General features: G+C 42.5%; 1 protein-coding gene across 1 annotated transcript in view; it reads right to left on the bottom strand.

Annotated features, from left to right (window-relative positions):
- Positions 1–19,624, bottom strand: part of LOC126405621 (alpha-1,6-mannosylglycoprotein 6-beta-N-acetylglucosaminyltransferase B) — a 98,383-nt gene extending 78,759 nt beyond the window's left edge. The window contains exons 1-3 of the mRNA XM_050069424.1: positions 19,174–19,624; positions 17,640–17,752; positions 252–396 (exon numbers count right to left, since the gene is read on the bottom strand). Of these exons, the coding sequence (XP_049925381.1) occupies positions 252–396; positions 17,640–17,752; positions 19,174–19,241 (326 nt within the window). The 5' untranslated portion in view covers positions 19,242–19,624. The remainder of the gene's footprint in view (positions 1–251; positions 397–17,639; positions 17,753–19,173) is intronic.
- Between the last annotated feature and the right edge of the window lie 1,086 nt (positions 19,625–20,710).

The following is a 20,710-nucleotide window of genomic DNA, read 5'->3' on the forward strand; positions in this document are numbered from 1 at the left end:
TTGAGCTATAAAGACCAAAACCATTTCTGTTCCAGGCTGTAAACATGTTTATTTCTGCTGTAAAGTTGGGCATTTTAACACAGGGTCTGTGGGGATTGACTTAGTTTTGGAGCCAGCCTCAAGTGGCCATTAGAGGAACTGCAGTTTTTGCCACTTCTGCAATGCCTTCATGTTTCTACCCTGGAGACTCGTGCGTTTAAAAAAACATTACATAGGATCCAAAAAGGCATTTAAAAACCAAGCTGCTGTACCTGTCCAGGGCTGAGCTGAGCTCATCCAGCCTGTGGGCATCTGTGGTGTTACCCAGTTTAGACAGAGCATCCATCCTCTTCATTATGACCTCCAGCATGTCACTGATTTTCCTCAGCACCCCACGAGATTCTTGGCCACCGAGCACTGAAGAACACACAGACATGGACAGATAGTGTGAGACAAATATTACCAAAGTACATCATAGAGATAGGAGAGGGTTGGGATGAAGAATAAAAGAGATAAAAAGTCATTCTCAACAGAAGAGCAAAGTGAAAGGAGTAAGTGATAAATTAGAATACAAAAAATAAGAGTCAATTTTACGGCAGGGTACAGTGTGTCTCTATAAAAAGTCACATCTTATATAACCACATTTGACTTTAAACATTGCAGCAAACAAGGTCACAGGAACAAAACAAACTGCCTGTTGTTCTGTTTTCAAACACAATATATTCTCCTCTCTGAAATGATTTAGTGCACCAGCAGTTTAAATCCACCGATGTAGCACAGACTCACTCATGGTCACATTTTAAATCCATTTATTTTATGTTCCATATACCTCGGTCTAGTTTCTACTTTCTTTTGTCCTTTGTTACTAAAGCAGCAGCTCACCGGAGCCAGCTCTGCAGCATACACACACACACACACACACACACACACACACAACACAAGATCAGGCAAATTGGTCTGACAGTATTGGTTTTGTCTTTCTGCTGGGCTCATATTGTTAACGACCTGACAGGTGGTAAAGCAGAAGGATGCTGTTAGCAACACCTAGTCAATTAATGAGCCTGCAGCTACGGACAACAGGGTCAAAGCGGGTCTTAGACTGCATCGAGTTGAGGTCCCAACCCTGCACTGTTTGCTGTGATCACTCGCTCTGAGCTCGATGCACAGTAATTATTAACACTGCTTAAAATTACCAAAGGGTTCATGAAAACACGATTCGTCTTCGGCGAAAAGTCGTTTCTGATGAACAAAATCCAAAAAATCAGGATGACTAATACCACTCTTGGGACTCGGGAGTGAATTATTTGCCGTTTGGACCCCTGAGAGAAATACTAGAAAGCAACAACAGCCTCACATTGTTCTCGGAGGCTGAGTGAAAATAAAGGCTCACCTCTCACTGTTCCCTCATCAATTGCATTAGGCTTTAGAAACTGCAATGTGGGCAGACTCACTTCTCCTGTCAGAGTTCATTTATCACTGCCCGAGCGAAAGTCACCTTTCTCTGAAAAGAAATTGTATTACAACACCAGTAAATAAAATAAGCACCGAGAGAAAAAACCACCCACTTCTACCAGTCTGTGTCCATGTGTATGTACTGTTTATGTGTGTGTTGTTGAGGTTTAAATAAAAAAGGAGGAGAGGCACTCAACATCGGGAACAAGGATTACAGAAATCAGTCTAGTGCCCAGATATCCCACTAAATCTCTTCCCTTTATTGCCTGTACATATTTTACTCTTTGGCTTAGCACTGTTTCAGTCATTTCTAGAATATTATCACTCAAACTGGCCTAAAGACGTCTTGCTTTGAATTATTCAGCAGTTAGACAACAATTCTCTCTACCACAGATATGAAGTCTAAATGAATTCCCATTTTGGTTTGCAGCTTCATCGCAGCAGTTTAACAATACATTTAAAAGAAGAGATGATCATATATTGTCCACACTTTGCCCACTGACACCTGTTGCATGTGACTGCAGGACCAAACCTTGAGCACCAAAATCACCAAAACAATTATTTCACCATTCCTCTGCACATTCATTTCAGGGGACTCAAGACTATTTGCCAAGTTCAGACGATCCTCTATCAGCTCCCGTGTACTTGGCAGCACTAAATCCAAACAAAGCCGCTGGGCTAAAGTGTGGGAAGAACTCACATTTCTTCACAGTAATGCTCCTGGCACACATTGTGCTCGTAAATCACCATTACCGACACCGAACACCCTTCCTACACAGTACATTTTTAGAACTGAGCCTTATATATGTTTGCAATCAACTGCTCATCAGACTGCTTTTTACTCTTGCTTCCTGCTGCCTCTTGGGAAACATTGGCAAATGTGTTTTTTTTGTGTCCACTGCACAGTCCGGCACAGGAGCTGATGGCATCTATGTGCTAATGTAGAGCCTCCTCTGTGTCATTCCTCATCTGCTGGTTAATAAAGGGCCGATTTAGCAGCAGCTAATCTCCTTTAATGACTCAATTTCGGAAGTGCCACGGCACAATCGATATTATGAACAAATTCCAATTAGATCGCCATTTGTACTGTAGCCTGCTGTGTGCACTGTGAAACTCTGGCAAAGCAGCTATAAACAACTGTCCTCAGAGAGACTCACTGGCTACATGCACTGCAACACAGACAGACTTCACTGAGTTGACTGCTTTAACAGGATACTAAAATCTCAGCACTGTAGATTGCAGACAGGAAGGACAAATCTAAGTTACTGTTAAATACAGCTCGACTTAATGTCACTCACAGACCCTGTAAACGGTTATATTTGAGAGAAGGCAGACATCTCTACAGTCAATATCTCCAACACTCTGCAGCTCACACCAGAACAATCTATATCTACTGCTAAAAATGAAGAGAGCACTCAATCATCAAAGTATAACACCAAGTCAGTTAAACTTTAGGAAAATCAATCTGTCCTTTTTGGAAGCACAAATGATTGTGAATCAGTGTCACCTGCTATGATGCAAATGAAAGTGACAACAGGTGCAATGTAGAGGCAAAAACAACACAACCTCCAAAAAGGCAATGGTTTCACATGTGGTGGTCACAGACAGTTGCTCTCTCTTTATCCTTCCTGACTGATTCTTCTACAGTTTTGTGTTCTGCTACCAGGTTGCACAGGTAGTCCAGCTCCTCCAGGATGGCACATCAATACGTGCAGTCGCAAGAAGGTTTGCTGTGTCTCCCAGCACAGTCTCAACAGCATGGAGGAGATACCAGGGGACCAGCTGTTACGCCAGGAGAGCTGGACAGGGCTATAGGAGGGCAACAACCCAGCAGCAGGACCGGTATCTGCTCCTTTGTGTAAGGAGGAACAGGAGCATTGCCCTACAAAATGACCTCCAGCAGGCTGCTAGTGTAAAAGTTTCGAACCAGAAAAACAAACTCCATGAGGATGGCTTGAGGACCCGACGTCCTCTAGTGGGACCTGTGCTCACAGCCCAGCACTGTGCAGCTCGATTGGCATTCGCCAGAAAACACCAGAATTGGCAGGTCCCCCATTGGTGCCCCATTCTCTTCACAGATGAGCAGGTTCACACTTAGCACATGTGACAGGCGTGAAAGAGTCTGGTGAATGTTATGCTGCCTGTGACATCATCCAGCATGACCGGTTTGGCGGTGGATCAGTGATGGTCTGGGGAGGCATATCCTTAGAGGGTCGCACAGACCTGTGTCATAGCCATAGGTACCGCCACAGTCTGTCCAGGAGCTCACTGATTCCCTGATACAGGTCTGGGAGGAGATCCCCCAGGACACCATCCACCAACTCAGGAGCATGCCCAGACATTGTTGGGAGTGCATACAGGCACACGGGGACCATACACACTACCAAGTTGGATCAGCCTGTGATTTCAATTTGTTTACTTTGATTTTCGGTGTGATTTTGAATCCAGCCCTCGGTGGGTTGATGATTTTGGTTTCCATTGACCATTGTTACGTCATTTTGTTCTCAACAAATTATATAATGTATATCAGTAAAGATTTTCAACTTGAATAATTCATTCATCAAGATCTGATGTGTGATTTAAGTGCTCCCTTAATTTTTCTGAGCAGTGTAGCACTACAGATAAGGGCCAAGATATGATTTTTTGATTTTGGGTTGAACTGTCCCTTTAAAACCTTTCAAAAGACAATGCACTGTGTAGTCAACCCCAAAACAGCGATTTTCATTGACTTTCAGATTATTCTTGCAATGTCATGGCCACAGCCTTTTACCTGTCTTATTTGGCTGCAAGCTAATAATTCTCCTGTCTTCTCAGACCCCACCATTCTCTCCCTGTTAAGCAGTTTCCCCATCACCTGATCCTCACATTGTCACACCTGCTCCTAACTTTCTCATCAGCCCCACAGTAAACAGTATGTACCTGCCCTCTAGCCGTAGTACCCCACCAGACCGTCTATCGTGCCATCCCTGTCACAAGGGTGGGTGTGAGGCAACAAGGAGAAGGAGCCCAGAAAATCCAGGCACACAGGAATATTTCAGGGATTTATTTATTGACAAAGTGAAGGTATATACTATATATATAGATAGATAGGCTCACACACAGGCAGGTACAGGAATCATGAGGCAGGCAAGTCTAAACCGGGAAGGCAGTCCAAACAGACAAACAAATCCCGAGAGAAAAGCTGGTGAGCAGGTCAGGAGCAGGCAACATGTCAAATGCTGCGTTCAAGACAGCTCAAAGCTAAAAAAAAATCCACCCTCCTACTAGAAAAAAGTACAATGGAAAGACTCAAAGTCAGAGCTCCTTCTTGCAAATCCCTGTACCCTGAACTCACGAAGAGGAAGTTGTCTGACATCACACAGCAGCGGCAACACCCATGGATGCGCACATTGTAAATGGTAAACCATAAAGTATATTATCATACAGTAAAACCTGTTCTGCGTGCAAATTAAGGTCAAAATATGTCACCAGTGTTATTAGGTGGCTGATTATGTTAAACAATCTCTGAAAGACATCTTCTCTGCACAGCAATTATAAAGGAGAATGGTACCACATTCACTGACTATTGCAGGTTTCCTATAGATGTAGCTTGACAGAAGCACAGTTAATAAGTAATGTACATTTATGTCAACCGTTTTTATTAAAACAGCTACCTTTTTAATTAACATCAAGGGCACAAGCATGCATCTATACAGAGACAGAGGCAGAGGTCTTGTACAGATCAGAAAGAGGTGTTTTCAGTGCTGTACAGATGCATGCAGAGCGGGTTACATGCACTGAAAAACATTGATTTCTCTGACATGAACTGAGGTTTTTCTCCTCTATTTTGTTTATATATGAGAGTTTATTTGTGTGTACTGTACACAATAAGTTTGTCAGGGGCAGCCATGTTTTCTTTTTTATGTTTGGTGTTGTCCACCTGGAATGTTTAGAGCTCGGAAGTTTGACATTTCAAATGGAAAATTCCAACCTTTGACTCAGACTGGATTTCAGCAATAGTCCAGCAACAGGCTACATGATGACTTCAGGTATCAGACACTTGAATTTAATGTTTTTTTAGACCTTTTCAAAATCATTTTTAACCAAATCTAAGAGGTGCAGAGGTAGGCTTTATGTAGGAATACGGTTATTAAAGTGAGTTAGCTTTATCTCCATTTTGCCAACAGGTAAGTGCAAGACAGCAGCATTGGGTTCAGTGGTAGAGTTAAGATTTGTAACAGGAGAGCGTGACTCATTTTGACAAAAATAAATTAAAGGTAATTAAATGAAGTGAGACAAAATAACTGTCGCAAATTAAAAATTTAAGACTTCATATTGATAAGATTTAATTTAAGACATTTTAAGTACCTGCAGACACCCTGAGGTTATGAAGCATGAGCAACAAAAGTCTGGCTAAATACTGCAGGGGTGACGAGGGAAAGAGGAAACAGGTGGGCAGGGAAGGTCAGGTGACTGGGACTGGAGGAAAAGTTAGCAGGCTTCTGATGGGCAGGTAGAGAATGGCAACAGAGAGGGACAGAGAGGCGAAATGTGACTATCCCAGCAGCCTTAAAGGGATATTTCACTGATTTTCAACCAGCTTTGTATTAAAACAGTGTTGGCAGTATGTGTAAATGACCTGTAGTAAACTTCCCTCTGGTACCTAAATATCCCTCTTCGCTCTCCAGCGAAACTCCACCAGATGACGTAATTTACGTCATTTTTGTATTGTCCCTCACCCATGGTGCCACCACAGACACTAAGAGTATAGAAGCAGAACAAGAGACAGACTCGCCTCTCTGTCTCTCAAACTCGGAATGAAATCGATTTGCCTATAATGTTTTTAAAAACATATTTTTGTGCCCTTTTTAGCTGTAATAGCGAGAGTTTGTGAACAGGAAGTGGGCCCAATACTGATTCCTGCATGGTGAAAACAGAGCCCAAAAAAATGGTAAAACTAGGCAGCACTGATCAAATTTAAACCAAGATTCTGTTACTGCATAGCCTATTTCTTGCCTCACATGGTTACAGATACATGTTTTAGCTTACTGTTAAACTGTAATATAATATTGTTTCTTGCCAGCTGGCCGCCATTGTTTCAAACAGACATGTTAGCATCATGTCACCCAACGATGGGAGCGTCTATTGGTCTGGTGCAGCGCTGTGCATTATGGTAGTTCTAGGTTTTCTCCCTCTTGAGCAAAAGCAGAATTTTTCTCTGGTTCTGTGGCACCAATTTCAAAAGCATTTGCATCTTTCTACTGCATAGACATCCTAGTTTTATTAAAAGGCCATCTTTCCAGTGAAATACTTCTTTAAAGGATCATTTATACTCCCTTTACATACAAAAACAGAAACATCGACATACAGACGGCAAAGTCAAAAGTTTCACACAATAACAAACCAGGCGACGGGGGAGGAGGTCGTATTATTGAACGGAGGCAGCATTGGTGGTCTGTGTGGCCATTATATACATCCCAACATGTGGACGGACAATTCTTTTTGCTATATTACTGATTTGTTCTGTTTCGCCATTATTTAAATTTCTTTGTCATCTCCAACAGTCGTATCTAGCTTGAAATATGCTACACTGCCTCTGAGATCTCTGGCGGTATTGCTCCATTTTGTCAGTTTCCATAAGCTTTCAGAAAACGTGCAAAAATACAGATGAAATGAACACAGCATCTAATGTTGAGCATAAATGAGCCCTTAGTGTTTGAGCCATTTGTTTGAAGTCTGCTTTTATCATCGACCTTAGCTGTTCTTTGTGCAAATCATGCTTTTAAGTCCTCACCCTGTTTTACTGAGCCACTGCTGCTAAAGCATTTTACATGACTGACAGATTACTGTTTTGTTAAGCTTAAAAAGTTCCCCAGAGAACATCTGTTTGCACATTAAGTGTTACAGGTCCAAGTCAAACTACGAGAGGCGCCAGTGCTTTTATTGATCATTTTGTCTGTGGCTCGTTTAGATATGGCCTCTCAAAACTGATGTCACAGATCACTATAAAGCAACACAACTGACTGGATATCTTTCTCAGCCATCACAGATCCTGTGGTTCAGTTTATTTTATTCAAATCCCCAAACTAAATCAGAATCAGCAAGTCCTTCAATTGGAGACAGAGCTAGATGTTTTAATAATGGCACTCAATTGATTTATAGAGTCACAAACAAAATCATATTGACAAGAAAGAGTGGCATCTCACCACCTTGGCCCTCATGCAGTGCCAGGAATTAGATGCTGCTTGACATTATCTCGGCGGGAGGCTCCACACACATTGTCTCACAACACTGGCCTAATTCTACCACCAGCAACGCTGATGCTCAGATGATGTGTGCAGTCGCTGCACAAAGTTTGTCTCATCACTTAAACGGCAGGTGTTTAAAATAATGTCATTTATTCTCTTTAGAGATAAAAAACCCTGAATACCTGCTGAGTATGAGTAACACCGCACGCTGCTTTACTGAGCATTTCCTTTAAATGAAGACAATGCGGCAGCACTTGACTGGCACCCACACAAACACATTCACCTGAGCACACACACAGGTATCAAAACTGCCAGATGTACAACAAAAGAATGTGAAGAAAGAAGCAATAAAGTTGCTGCAATGAAACGAGTTTCACCTTAAAGGCCCAGTTTGTAGGATTTAGGGGTGTCTATTGGCAGAAATGGTATGTAATATTCATAACTGCTTTCATTAGTGTATAATCACTTAAAAATAGAAAATCATTGTGTTTTGTGACAAGTCAAACACTGACTCAAGATCGGGCCATTTAAGTTTTTGTGTTTTTGCAACACATTCTCACTCTGACCTCGTCACATATTGACATTTTGCACTTGGACTTTCCACGGCCACATACAAAGTGCAAGGTATCCTGGGTGCACTGGTTGTTGACGTTCTGGAACACCGTGTCAAGTTCTACCTGTTACATGCATTGTCTTTCAAGATACACCAAGGGACAGCTCACCCCAAAATCAAAACTACATATTTTTCCTCTTACCTGTAGTGCTGGTTATCAGTCTAGATTGTTGATGTGGTGTGAGTTGCTGAGTGTTGCAGATATCGGCCGTAGAGATGTCTGCCTTCTCTCCAGTATAATGGAACTAGATGGCACTCGGCTTGTGGTGCTCAAAGCGCCACAATAATACATTTGAAAAACTCAACAGCAATGTCTCAGTTACTCAAGATAATCCACAGCCTGTCGTCCATGAGTAGATGCACGCTTCCTTCTGCACTATGATTCAGTTGGCAGGTGTAGTTTGTTAGATAGAAATGAGTCCCTATGAAAAACTACATTCCAAAAAGTCAACAGCAATGTCTCTTTCCAGAAATCATGGCCCAGTTACTCAAGATAATCCACAGGCTAGGGTTGCAATGATATGACATTTTCACAGTATTTTAACTGTCTCAGAAAATATCATATTTACATGGTATCACAAAATTATTATTATGAAAATGGAAGGGTTATTTTTAGTAGAACAAACGTTTTATCACTATAATACAAACTTCAAACCATTTTTTTACATGGAGTATGCTTAAAAAAAATCTCCCCTTTGAAAGTAACTAAAATAAAGGTGAGATTCTCCGTCCAGTTGCATTTTTTAATATCGTAAATTAGCAAATGTACACAGTATGATAACTGTCAACTTTCATATCATGATATACCTTGAAACTGCTATACTGTTGCAACACTACCACATACCTTGTTGTGAGCAGTTTCATGTAGGAACTATTTTCTTTCACCACGCAGAGGAAGCGCGAACTACTCAGACAAGAGGCTCGTGCTCATGACAGCGAGATGTAAACATCAGTAGCGTCCTCCTCGGCTGAGCTGTAATATTAGCTAGCTCAGTGGTGCTAGGTGAACTAGCAGTAGATGCACACTTCCTTCTGTGCAGTGATACATTTAGCGAGTGTAGCATGGAAGAAAGAAAATAGTTCCTACATGAAACTGCTCACAACAGGGTCTGTGGATTATCTTGAGTAACTGGGTCATGCTTTCTGGAAAGAGACATTGCTGTTGAGTTTTTCAAATTGCTTTGAGCACCACAAGCCAAGTGCCATCTAGGCATCTTACACGAAAACAATCTAGAGTGATAAACAGCACTACAGGTAAGAGTAAGAATATGTATTTCTGATTTTGGGGTGAACTGTCCCTTTAAATATGGAGGGACAACAAACACTGTTTTCTATTGTTGGAGTACTGGAGACATTTTAGCAACATCAACACAGTCCAGTCAAATATAAAGCTGTCCAACATCTCATATAATGTTTTATTTTCCAAGGAGCTCAATAAAATGGAAATGCAGTGTTTCTTCATTTAATAATTTATTCATCAAAAATTGATTATAGCTGTGTGTCATGTTGATTTATATTAAAAAGAAATATTTCTCTTCCCCACCGGCATAATTCAGACACAAATAAATAAATCCTGTCATTCCTGACGTGCCTTCTGGCTGGCTAGTTTTCTCAGAGAGGGGCCTCATGGTCAGACCTCTCCATCTCACCTGTCACCAGGATAAATTCATGTATTTCCTCCCACTCTGCACTCTTACACACACATGCTCAGACATCCTCTCGCTCCCAAATTCATTACAGAGGAGACTGATTGAGATTGAGTTTCTCTCTTCCTTTTGGCATGGGGGCAAGTGACAGATCCAGACGCTATTAGAGCAGAAAGCCTCTGTCACTTATCCTCTGTGCAGCTCCAGCTTCTTATTGCACCTGACAGCCTGGAAAACCTGCACTATTTTTTAAACCTGGTTCTCTAGCTTCAATTAAAACCTGAATCTGTCTCTTTCTTTAGTAATCTGCTCTGACCCTGCTCACAGTATGCACACGTAGACCAGTTTAGTTAGAAGCACAGTGATGTTTTATTAAACTGCACACCGAAACACGGCAGCCTGGATTCACCACAACTTTAAACTATGGTGTTTGATACAAGCACACCTGGAAACTCGGAAGGTAGGGAAAAGCTGACTCAGACACCCAGCTCAGCTCTGCTAATATACCCTTATTAAAAACACACACTCCTCAGTTCACCCAGAAACACACGGGTGTCACAGCGTACAATCGGTTTCCAGGACGGGAGTTTAGTAGTTTTATTCTCTTTTATGCACTCAGTGCTCAGACTGTGCAGAACCATAAAAATATGATGAGCATTTGCATAAACATATTTCCTGTTTGCACACAAACAATTCTGCATGAATGCAAAAGAAACAACAAGAATAGAAAATGCTACCTAAACCAAGTCTCAAAGTGAACTTCCTGACCCAGTTTGCAGCTCACCCTACATAATGCCTGCTCGACAGTTTATGTGCTCCACAAGAGGCTGAAATCAACCTGCGTACCAAAGTCACTTTAAAGGTCCAGTGTGAAGGATGTAGGTAATGTGAGAATAATATAATATAATAAGTATGTTTATTTAGTATATAAGAGCATGGTCTCACTCCAAAGTCGTCAAAATCCGGCACTTGGGCAGCGACTTGCGGCATCGGAAACCAACCAAAAAAGGCATCCTTTAACGTCTGCATGATGCCCAGCTGGTTGCTGTCATAGTTTAACGATACCTGGCAGCATCAAGGGGGGGATACGGCGGGACAAGGACGAGAGTTAAGGTGGTGGATGTTCGAGTGGGGCGGGCGGGATTGATAGTGGATGGGTCCAACAAACATTGAATTTCACCTGAGAAAGCGGTGTTGTTGTCCCGCAAGATTTTAAAGCCAAACCCTGTTCTTTTTTCCTAAACCCAACCATGTGTATTTAGTGTTGAAGGGGGAAAAAACTCAATTTGAGTTGTTGTTCCGATGTAGTGCATTTATTTTGAAAGAGACTGTACGCGAACGTTAAATTTCCTGTGAAAACAGCAGTGTATCTTGAAAGAAGACAATGCATGTAACAGGCAGAACTTGACATAACGTCCCAGAACGTCAACAACCAACACACCCAGGGTACCTTGCACGTCGTATGTAGACGTGGAAAGTCCATGACCAAGCACATCAATATGTGACGAGGTCGGAGTGAGAATGCGTCATATATAATCACCTTAAAATAAGAAACATCATGTTTTCATTGGATTAGAAGGAGCTGTTTATCTACATAGGGAGCGGGTCCTTGTCTACAGAGGTTGCCATGTTGTAGTGCCATGTTTCTACAGTAGCCCAGAACGGACAAACCAAACACTGGCTCTAAAAAGGCACGTCCACATTTTCACGTCGGCCACATGAAACTCTGCGTAAGTTCAAAAAGAAAGACTTTCTTTGTGCTCCCACTCCCACTGCTTCTTCCAATCAGTTGAATATGGGTGTTCACTCTTTTAGTTATCCAATCAAACTTCGCCACGATCTCCATCAGCCAATCAGGATGCTGCTGCAAAACTTTAAATCTGGTCTCTCCTCTGCTGCTGTCAGATGCCATTTTAGGCAGAATCTTTGCACCCTCCTCCACCTCGTCCACCTCCAGCCATCGTATCCAGAGTCCAGGACAAGCTCAACAAAGGCTCATTCCTCTACCCATCCAGATCATCAGCACTTCATCTTCTTCTCATCTCATCTTCACCAACTCTACCACCACCAGCGTCTAGACCCCTGACTGAACTGTAGTGAGCAGCAGAGTCAGAAAAACACAAATTTTATAACGTGACACTGCTTTATTCAGTGTTTGTACTGGTTTAAATCACCGGGTCTGTTTGTTTAAGAGAGGAAGAGACCTCTGTGGCTAATTCGGCTCCTGAACGTCTACCAGAAAAAAGGTGAGCACACATTCAGTTATCAGAGAAAAGAGGCGAGCACACATTGGCAGGTGCTGGGCTCGCAGCCCGTCTGCGATGTGCCAAACGGTTTAGGAGAAACACAGATTTGTAAAGTGACACTGCTTTATTCAGTGGTTTTACTTTTTCTATCACCTAGAATAAATTACTTCGAAATTGATTGTGTTTCTGTGTGTACTGCATGTCCACATGCATGCACACACTTCATGACCATGCTCAGAGAAAGGTTATAATGTTGCAGCGGCTAATTTACAGAAACAATCAAAACTGTAGTACTTCATTTCCCTCTACTTCCCCCAGGAGACAATTTAATCTACCAATGTGTACGCCAACACTTCACACGAAATAAAATCAACACCAGTTTTTCTCAACAGTTTATTCTACAGTAAGAAGCAGGCGGTGACAACATACAAAACACACAAGAGAAATCTATCGAGATGAAAATGTGTCTATTGTAGTGCTAAACAATAAGAGCAAAAAAGTGCCAGGTTGTAGATGAGCCTTGGTCTTAAATGCCAATCAAACGATGCTTTAAATAAAAGACTCTGAAAACCACCGAGCCGTAAACAATAAAGCAATCTGAGATGCAGAGAACACGTTTGCAGTTGAATCTAGTAACTGGCCTTCTTGGCAAAAACAATCAGTAAAACCCCTGTTGTCACAATCCAAGAGAAAATCACTGGTCTTTCCTGCAGGTGACAGGAGCTTGTGAAAGAGTGAACAATGAGCAGTCATCTTTTATTCACGCCTCTGTTTTTCTTTTTTTGGTCAAACACAAAGCGAGGCAGTCAGCTGCACATTCATTTCCACTTCCTCTTTAACTACTGGTGAAGCTGCATCAGTAGCAAAGGTCAGTTTGTTTTATTCATAACTTCTACACGCGCTGCGGGAGAGCGCTTCTATTTCTGGCAGATTACTTATCCCATTTTTCATTCGAACAAAGCAGTCAAGTTCACAGCTTTGATAGACCTGCAAATGCCACACCCTTACAAAGAGCCATGTCAGAGAAAGACTCATTTTCATGCATCACGTCGTGGGGACTGCTGAGCCATGAAATACAGAAAGAAAAAAAAAAGATTCTGTGAAGGGAACGCAGAGAACAGGATACTGAACACGATGCTTCTTCCACACCTGATGCTCCACTACGTGACTTAGCGGTGGATTAAAACTTTGTGGATAAGGCAGGATTTCCTTACATTTAACCCTGCAGAGTTTCAGCCACAAACTTATTTATTTTTTCCGGAGCGATGTCAACATATCTTTCGGGACAAAATGTATTCAACACAACATAAAAGCGGCAAATATATGGGTTCAAATATTTGGGCAAAGAAAGAGAACATTTGCCTCTATTGAGAGATGCAACACTCTGCCTGCCTGCAGCAAAACACATTTTTCCAACACTTAGAGGACAGCGGCTAAAAAAAGCTCAGGTAATGGAGCTTGCAGGTAGGAATAAAGACCGCATTAACATCTGAACCATTTAGTCTACCTCTGACCGGTGTAAAAACCTGAAAGTGTCCTAGGCCTGTTTCTCCCTTTGTGGCAAAGCTGAAATAAGACCCCTGCGGTAAAAGGACACACTGTGAAGGTGGTCTTCAAAGAGCTTATTAGAAAGCTACAGTAGACCTCTGGAGCCTTTAAGATATCTGGGATCAAACGCTTCCGACTTTCATGCTTCCCACTCTGGCAGAAATCCCTTCCCTCTGTCCCCCCCCTCTTACTTCTTCTCCACATCATTAGCTTCCTGTACCTTCAAAAGGAAGTAATGAAGGAAATGCATGCATTTTAAAACTGGATATATAACTCGGGATCCACATGCAAGTCAGTAGTACTCAGAGTCTCTGGCTCTGGAGTGTCAAAGAGTGCAACGCTGTTTTATACATAGAAATCTATAACTCTGCAGGAAATGGAGCATGTTCTCGACTGTGCAGACCTAAAAAGCAGAAGAGTCTTTTCAGGTGAGATTTTTTTGACAAAAATAATACAAAAACAGGTGAGAGAAGACTGAGCTGCAGAGAAACATAAAAAGAAAGAGGTAGAGAGGTAGAGGGAGACGGGAAGGCAGAGAGGGGAGCGAGAAACAGAAGGTAGCAAGACAATAATTACATATTTTTCTTCACACCTTTTGCTCTTCAGGCAATCGTTGCCATTCACAGACGAGCAATAAACTGGGGGAGGCGGGTTTTCTCAGCACAGCCTGGCCATTTTGTTTACCTTTCAGCTGCAAAACACCATGCATGTTAAAGTGCCTCCGCTGCATTTAGGAGATTTTTACATTTCCTGCATTAATGCGTGTCACACACATGATGACTGACAACATGGCTGCAGGTGTGTGTGCACGTATATGTCCTTTAGCCCTGCATAGGTGTGCACAGGAAACAAATTGTTGCTCCTGTGAACAGCTCATCCCAGCACGTTCATTTCGCTAACTCCCCACGCCACTAATCCTCACTCCCCAAACATGCACATGTGCACAAACACACGCGCACATGCAGAGAAAGGCTGAGAATTTACATAGCTTGGCTCTCCCTGGTTAGCAGCAAGGCAGTGCTTAATGAGCTGGAGGCCGAAAGCCTTCCCTTTACTGCAGCTCGTGAGTGGTTAATTAATCAGACAGCTCTCCTGTCTTCAAACCCCCCTCACCCCCCTTTCTTTCCCTCTCCTTCACCCTGAACCAGCTTTGCATATGCTGTTTCAAAAATAGGTAAAAGCCTTGAAATTGTCTCCCATGATGACACCTGATGCGCCTGGCAACAACACTTACTACACTTACAGATTTACACAGATTTACATGAAGAGCTGCTCCGACTACAAGCCAATATTTTAATAATAACCACACACAATCATTCAAGGGAGTCAGTCAGAAACATTTCATCTCGCACAACAAACAACCACAGGGTGACATGCTGTTCACTGATTGGCCCAAAGATGGACTGCATTATTCAGGAGGGATGAAATGATTACTGTCGCCTCATTTGCATCGCTTCTTCCCGTGCCAGCTGGTATCCGTCACAGAGGATGACACGCAGTGTCAACATTGTGCCAGGCAGCGATAAAAAGGTGAGAGACAAAAAGTCCAAAAGCTAACAGTGACTCTCCCAAACGGCCAGCGCTGTAGTGGTTTATATGCAGAGGCACATAGCGCAAACACAGAGAACGTGCTGGGAAAGATAACAAGTTCCTCTCAGGGATGGTGTCTCAGAAATTGTTTGGATGTTTTTTTCTGGCACGGCTTTGATTGGTTTGATCTCTGCGAAGCGAGGTCAGTGTTGCTGGATACGTTTGAGTGGCCATTTGGACTTTTTAAGATTAGATTTGTCTAAAGGAAGTTGTCAATCAGCTGGTGATTAAGGAGACTTTTTTTTATAACCAAAACATGATCGCTTGTGCTCAAATGAAACATACAGCTGTCACTAGGAAACAAAGGCACCATTACTCCATGATTACATCACATTCAACAGCTCTGGTACTGGTTTACTGCCTTTTAAACATTACTGTGAGACAATTAAGCACTTGGTAAGAATGTCTGTGCTGATATGACATGTTATAAAGGTTCTGATGTTATTTAAGTTTACACAACTGTTTCTGTACATGTTGAAAATTGCATAGTAGTCGACTATGAACTTGCTAGATCTTCACCAGGGATTGGAATTGATACAGTTTTATCGATACCAAAGTCACTGGTCTATTCCCTTATTGCTTCCTGATCAGTTTGAGTCTGAACGCAGTATAGATGAAATGAGAGCATATTTGTCCCACATTCAATTTTATTTAGCTTATATTTGTGGCAGGTGGCACGGAGGGAAAAAGGAGGTGCACCAGGTAAGTGACACATGCAATATAGGAAGGAGTTGGAGCGAAGGCAGTGATGTTGGGTGAGACAGGTGCACGTCTCATGTATTTCAGGGCTGCTCCCCTGCTGGGTTGAAGGCAGCTGGTAGTCGGAGGGAAAGCAGATCGACGCACCAGGTATTTTAAATTTTAGTCATGTCGTTTTTTAACATTTAATCAGTATGCATTTTAGTATTTTGTAATAAAGTGTTTTTAAGATGATCCATTTGTGTCTCTGCAGAGCATCAGTGGTCCATTAGCTGCTCTTGCTGTGGGACCGTTTATGATGTCTGGTTTTGTTTGGTTTGGTCTTTTTCTTAGTCTAGTCCACCCTGGCACGTGAGCTGTTACGGGCAATAACATATGGGTGTTGCCCTCGAGGCAAACTAGTTTTCTTTCTTTAATTTTTACCAACTCGCTCAGGTTAAATGCAGTCAGACAGTCAGGGCAGGCTTCAGGTGTCTGCAGTGAAGATAATAACGTTTGGAAATATTGGAACAGTGTTAGCACTTCGAGTGCAAGTCGTATTGATTGCAGTGTACACTGGTGTGACATTGGAAATTAAACCCTGCCTTGTAAGTGATAGCTGGGGGGGTCGATCCTGAGGAGGGTGAGGTGGGGGAATATAGATTGTCTATTGAACTTCTCTAATGTCTTTTCTTATGCTAGAGACCTGTAGCGGGTGTAACATATTAGTCAAGGAAAAAAAACCTGCCTGCCTACGTGATGCTAATTCTGTTATAACGTGGGATATTTATGCTCGTTAACAAACGTGCTGCTCTCTTGGGAAGCAGTGGCATTTGTGCGTAGAGCATCAGATACATGGCATTTTTGGAGTTTAAGCCTTGTGTTTCAGTGTTTTAGTGGTGTTTCCACCCTCACTTTAGACGATCAATTTCCAGATATTACAAACAGCACTGTTGGCAATTTATGTGTGAAATGAAGCCACACTTTGGACCATTTCTTCTTCTTTACTATGGCTCCTTCTTGTTCCCAGCCATCAGAATAGACAAAGGAGTTTAACGTGATTGTTTTTCAATGTGCAAGTGTCAGAAAAACATGTCAGCCTTGATTAAAAGGAATGGATGGGTTGGACATTTGGAGCTGGTTCTCAGTTCTCATCTCTAATCTTCACTGCCAGATTAATTCATGTTTACATAACTTAATTTTGCTTGTTTCGGCTTACAATAGGAATTCAGCTGCTGAGCTGCTTCCTCTACATGATATATTCAGTGTATCTGCACAACATGAAACACTCACACAGTCAACATAACCAACATATCAAGATTCACAAAATGGTAACTCAAATCCCACCTCAGCCTCTAAAATTTTCAGCCCCTAGCACTACTACTTAAAACGAGTTCATGTGGGTCGGAGCAAGGTCATTCGGGCACTGAGCAGAGATGAAAGCAAGGGGGTAAAAAAAGATGGAGTCTCTCCGGGAGACATGTACCCCCCCGACGCATTCATGATGAGCAAAGTGAGCAGGCCTGTCAGCCCCCTGGCAGCAATCAAGGGAGCCCCATGAAGCTCTCAGCGTGTGTCCAGCCTGTTCATTACCAGCGCAGGGCACAGCCACTGGAGTCCGAGGCGACCGAGCAGCACTGACGTGTAACTGCAGGCTTACCTTCTGCTCGCACCGTGAAGGGGGAATCTCCGGGTCGCTTGGCTGAGAACTGGCCCCCGAGAGAGGTCATCAGAAAGCACAGGCTGAAGAAGCCAATCCCCACCACGAAGATCCTGCAGGAGATAGACAGAGACAAGGGGGTGATTAAATGACAAGAGTGTGACAAGGTTAGAGCTCATGAGACAGGGAGAAAAGAAGCACAGGGGACAGATGAGGGTGAGACAGTAGACAAAGAAGATTATGAAACAAGGCATGTGTGCAAGAGAGTTCACTTTACAACAAGCTCTTTGAAAAAGCATCACTCAGTGTCCTTTGTTGGGCTTCATGGAGCGTAGACACATTTTTTTGCAAAGTTCATATTGTACCAATCAACCCACACAAAAGCGCTGTGTACTCACTTGACTGTGTCATCTCAAATGAACCATTACACGGATGAGTTTTCACACTGTGCTCAGTGAGCTGACATCCAAAATAAAAGCATTAAATTGCAGGCGAATGGTTGCATTTTGGAGGAGAGCAGTGAACACATGGAAAACATGTCACAGTGTCTCAAGCTTTAGATAACAAATACTTAGGACCCATTAGCTCAAAGCTGGCTCGTCTGGCATGTTCAAGGAGTCGTGCTGAGAAAATGTTTGGAAACAATCCTTTTGTTATAGAGGGGGAACTGCAGGACAGATTGTCGCACTTCCATTCTGTACACCACAGCGTGCTTTCTTGAATTTTTATAAGGCAGAAAACTGACATCAGAGGGGCTGCAGTCACTCAGCAAGAGCCCAAGTGCGTGACAGTGCCATAGTATTATCCAATATGTGAGGTAATGGTGAAAACTGAGATCTGATATGCAGGCTGTGAGGAAACACAAATATATAATCCTTTTCTCTCTGTACCGTCCACTGAACTGTACAGAATGTGAGTTACCCATCATGTTAAATCAGGTCTGGAGCCCTGGCAGGGAACATAATGTGTGACACCACTTTATTCACTCAGAAAGCTGTAAAACATCAGGGAACTTAACGCCTGAGAGAGTGACTTCCCCACGCTGGCATGGACATCCTCACCACCGTGGTGATTCCTAATTTCTTCATGCTAATGAGCCCTCGAGCTTGTGTGCAACCTATCTGGTCAAACCGGGGAAGTTTTAATGAGTTTATAGCTGCTTGAGTTGCTTTCACTCCTCTCCAGCTGCTGCTGGTGTTGGAAGTTTTAGCTGTGTAAGCAAACGGTAATTATGGGCACAGCAGGCATCCAGTTGTTCCAATTAATGCCAACGGTGTGCGCGTGCAAGGCTTGATCTGCTACAGCAAACAACAGGAGATATAAAATGGGTAAAGTGGTTGCATTTACACAGCGACTGAATAACCACCAATAATTTTACTTTTAATTTCATCATATATTTTTCATTTTCATGATGCAGAATAAACACAAACAAACCACAACAATATAAAATCAGCCATGCAGCCAACTGTTAGCATTTAATATGGCAGTGAAGTGTGCAAACAGCTGCGACAGATCCAGGAGAAGAGGGTCTTACCTGAATGGTTTGAAAGTGAGAAGACATCTCCTCACCATAATGGAAAGCTCGCCGCTGGCTGCAATCATTTTCCACACACGTAGGAAGCTCCGGGTCTCCTTAACATTGTGCGCGTCTGTGTGACCACCAGCGTCAAGACCATAACTTTCAACCACAGTCCTGAGGATTGATGAAGTGCGTGACGAGGCAGGCAACTTCCCAGCCAGACAGACAGCTGTCCGCGTTGTGCTCTGTGTGAGTGTGTGTTTATATGCGAGTGTGTGTGAGGAACTTCAGCGGGATTCCCGCCGGTGCGTCCTGGAGCAGCAGCAGCAGCAGCAGGTCTGTAGTCCTTCTTTGCGGTTCTGCAGAAAAATAAATGATTGTCCTTTAATCAGTTTAAACTGTACTCCTAACGCTGCTGGAGACAAAGCTGCATCGGGTGCAACAACACATGACTGCTGAGTTCCTTGAATTCCTCTGAGTGGATGGAGCTCTGACTCTGTCCCCTCACCGTGTGAGTAACTCTTTGGCTGTGGCTCGTTCACTAAGAGCGCCATCTAACGATTTATACTGCAAAATGATTTATTTTCTTGTGTTTTTAAAACAGAAAACAGACCATGGGTGACAGAAAAAGGCTTGATGATAAAAGCGCCTCAGTGTTGTATGAGTAAGAAAATATTATTATATTGGACACAAGTCAATGTAAATCCTAATATTAACACACAATATGCAATAAATTTCTCTCTGATTAATTCAGCAACACACATCACTATAATCCATATCAGTGACATGCATTTGTCTTACAAAATAAATTTAGCACAATTTTTAGACATAATGTTGTGCAGTAATTGTTCATTTGGGGGGTCTCTGGACACATCTCAGCACCGTGGACAGCTCCGTTGCTGTGAATGTGACCCTGCAGACTGACAGCAGCTCAGCAGCGACACCCAGCGGACTGAGCCCAGAATACACTGAGAGCTCTGTGCTTGATTCAGATGTAATAATAGTGTGCTATTTTTGTAGGAAAACGCCTTTTTAATCTTTATTTAAGGCTTTTGAAAGACAGTGTAGAACTAAGAGATGAAAACTGGCAGATCTCTTTCAAGATGGATGCTTTATGATCTATTTGAGAATTCTGCCTCGGAGAATTTATACTTCCCATAATATAAAAACGTTGGCTTTGATCAGTTTTAACTTCTTTTAAAGGGACATCAAATCAAAATACGGTAAAGTTAAGACTGCAAAATGTAGTATTTGATAGAGTTGCTGTTGTGGTTAGCTTCTGCAACAATTTAAAGGAACCGTGTGTAAGGTTTAGGGGGATATAGTGGCACCTAGTGGTCGGGATTGTAAATTGCAACCAGCTGGAACTTGTCCCAGTTAGAATTTTTTCAGTGTTCATTGTTCAGGAGGTTTTTAACCAGGAGTTGAATTATCCACAGAGGTCTCTTTCTCTCCAAAACAAACAGACTAGGCGATTAAAACAGGAAAATACACTGAATAAAGTCGTTTCACGTTACAAATCAGTGTTTCTCTGACACTATTCGGCTGTGCT

The sequence above is a fragment of the Epinephelus moara genome, chromosome 18, assembly GCF_006386435.1.
Source record: "Epinephelus moara isolate mb chromosome 18, YSFRI_EMoa_1.0, whole genome shotgun sequence".
Lineage (NCBI taxonomy): Eukaryota > Metazoa > Chordata > Actinopteri > Perciformes > Serranidae > Epinephelus > Epinephelus moara.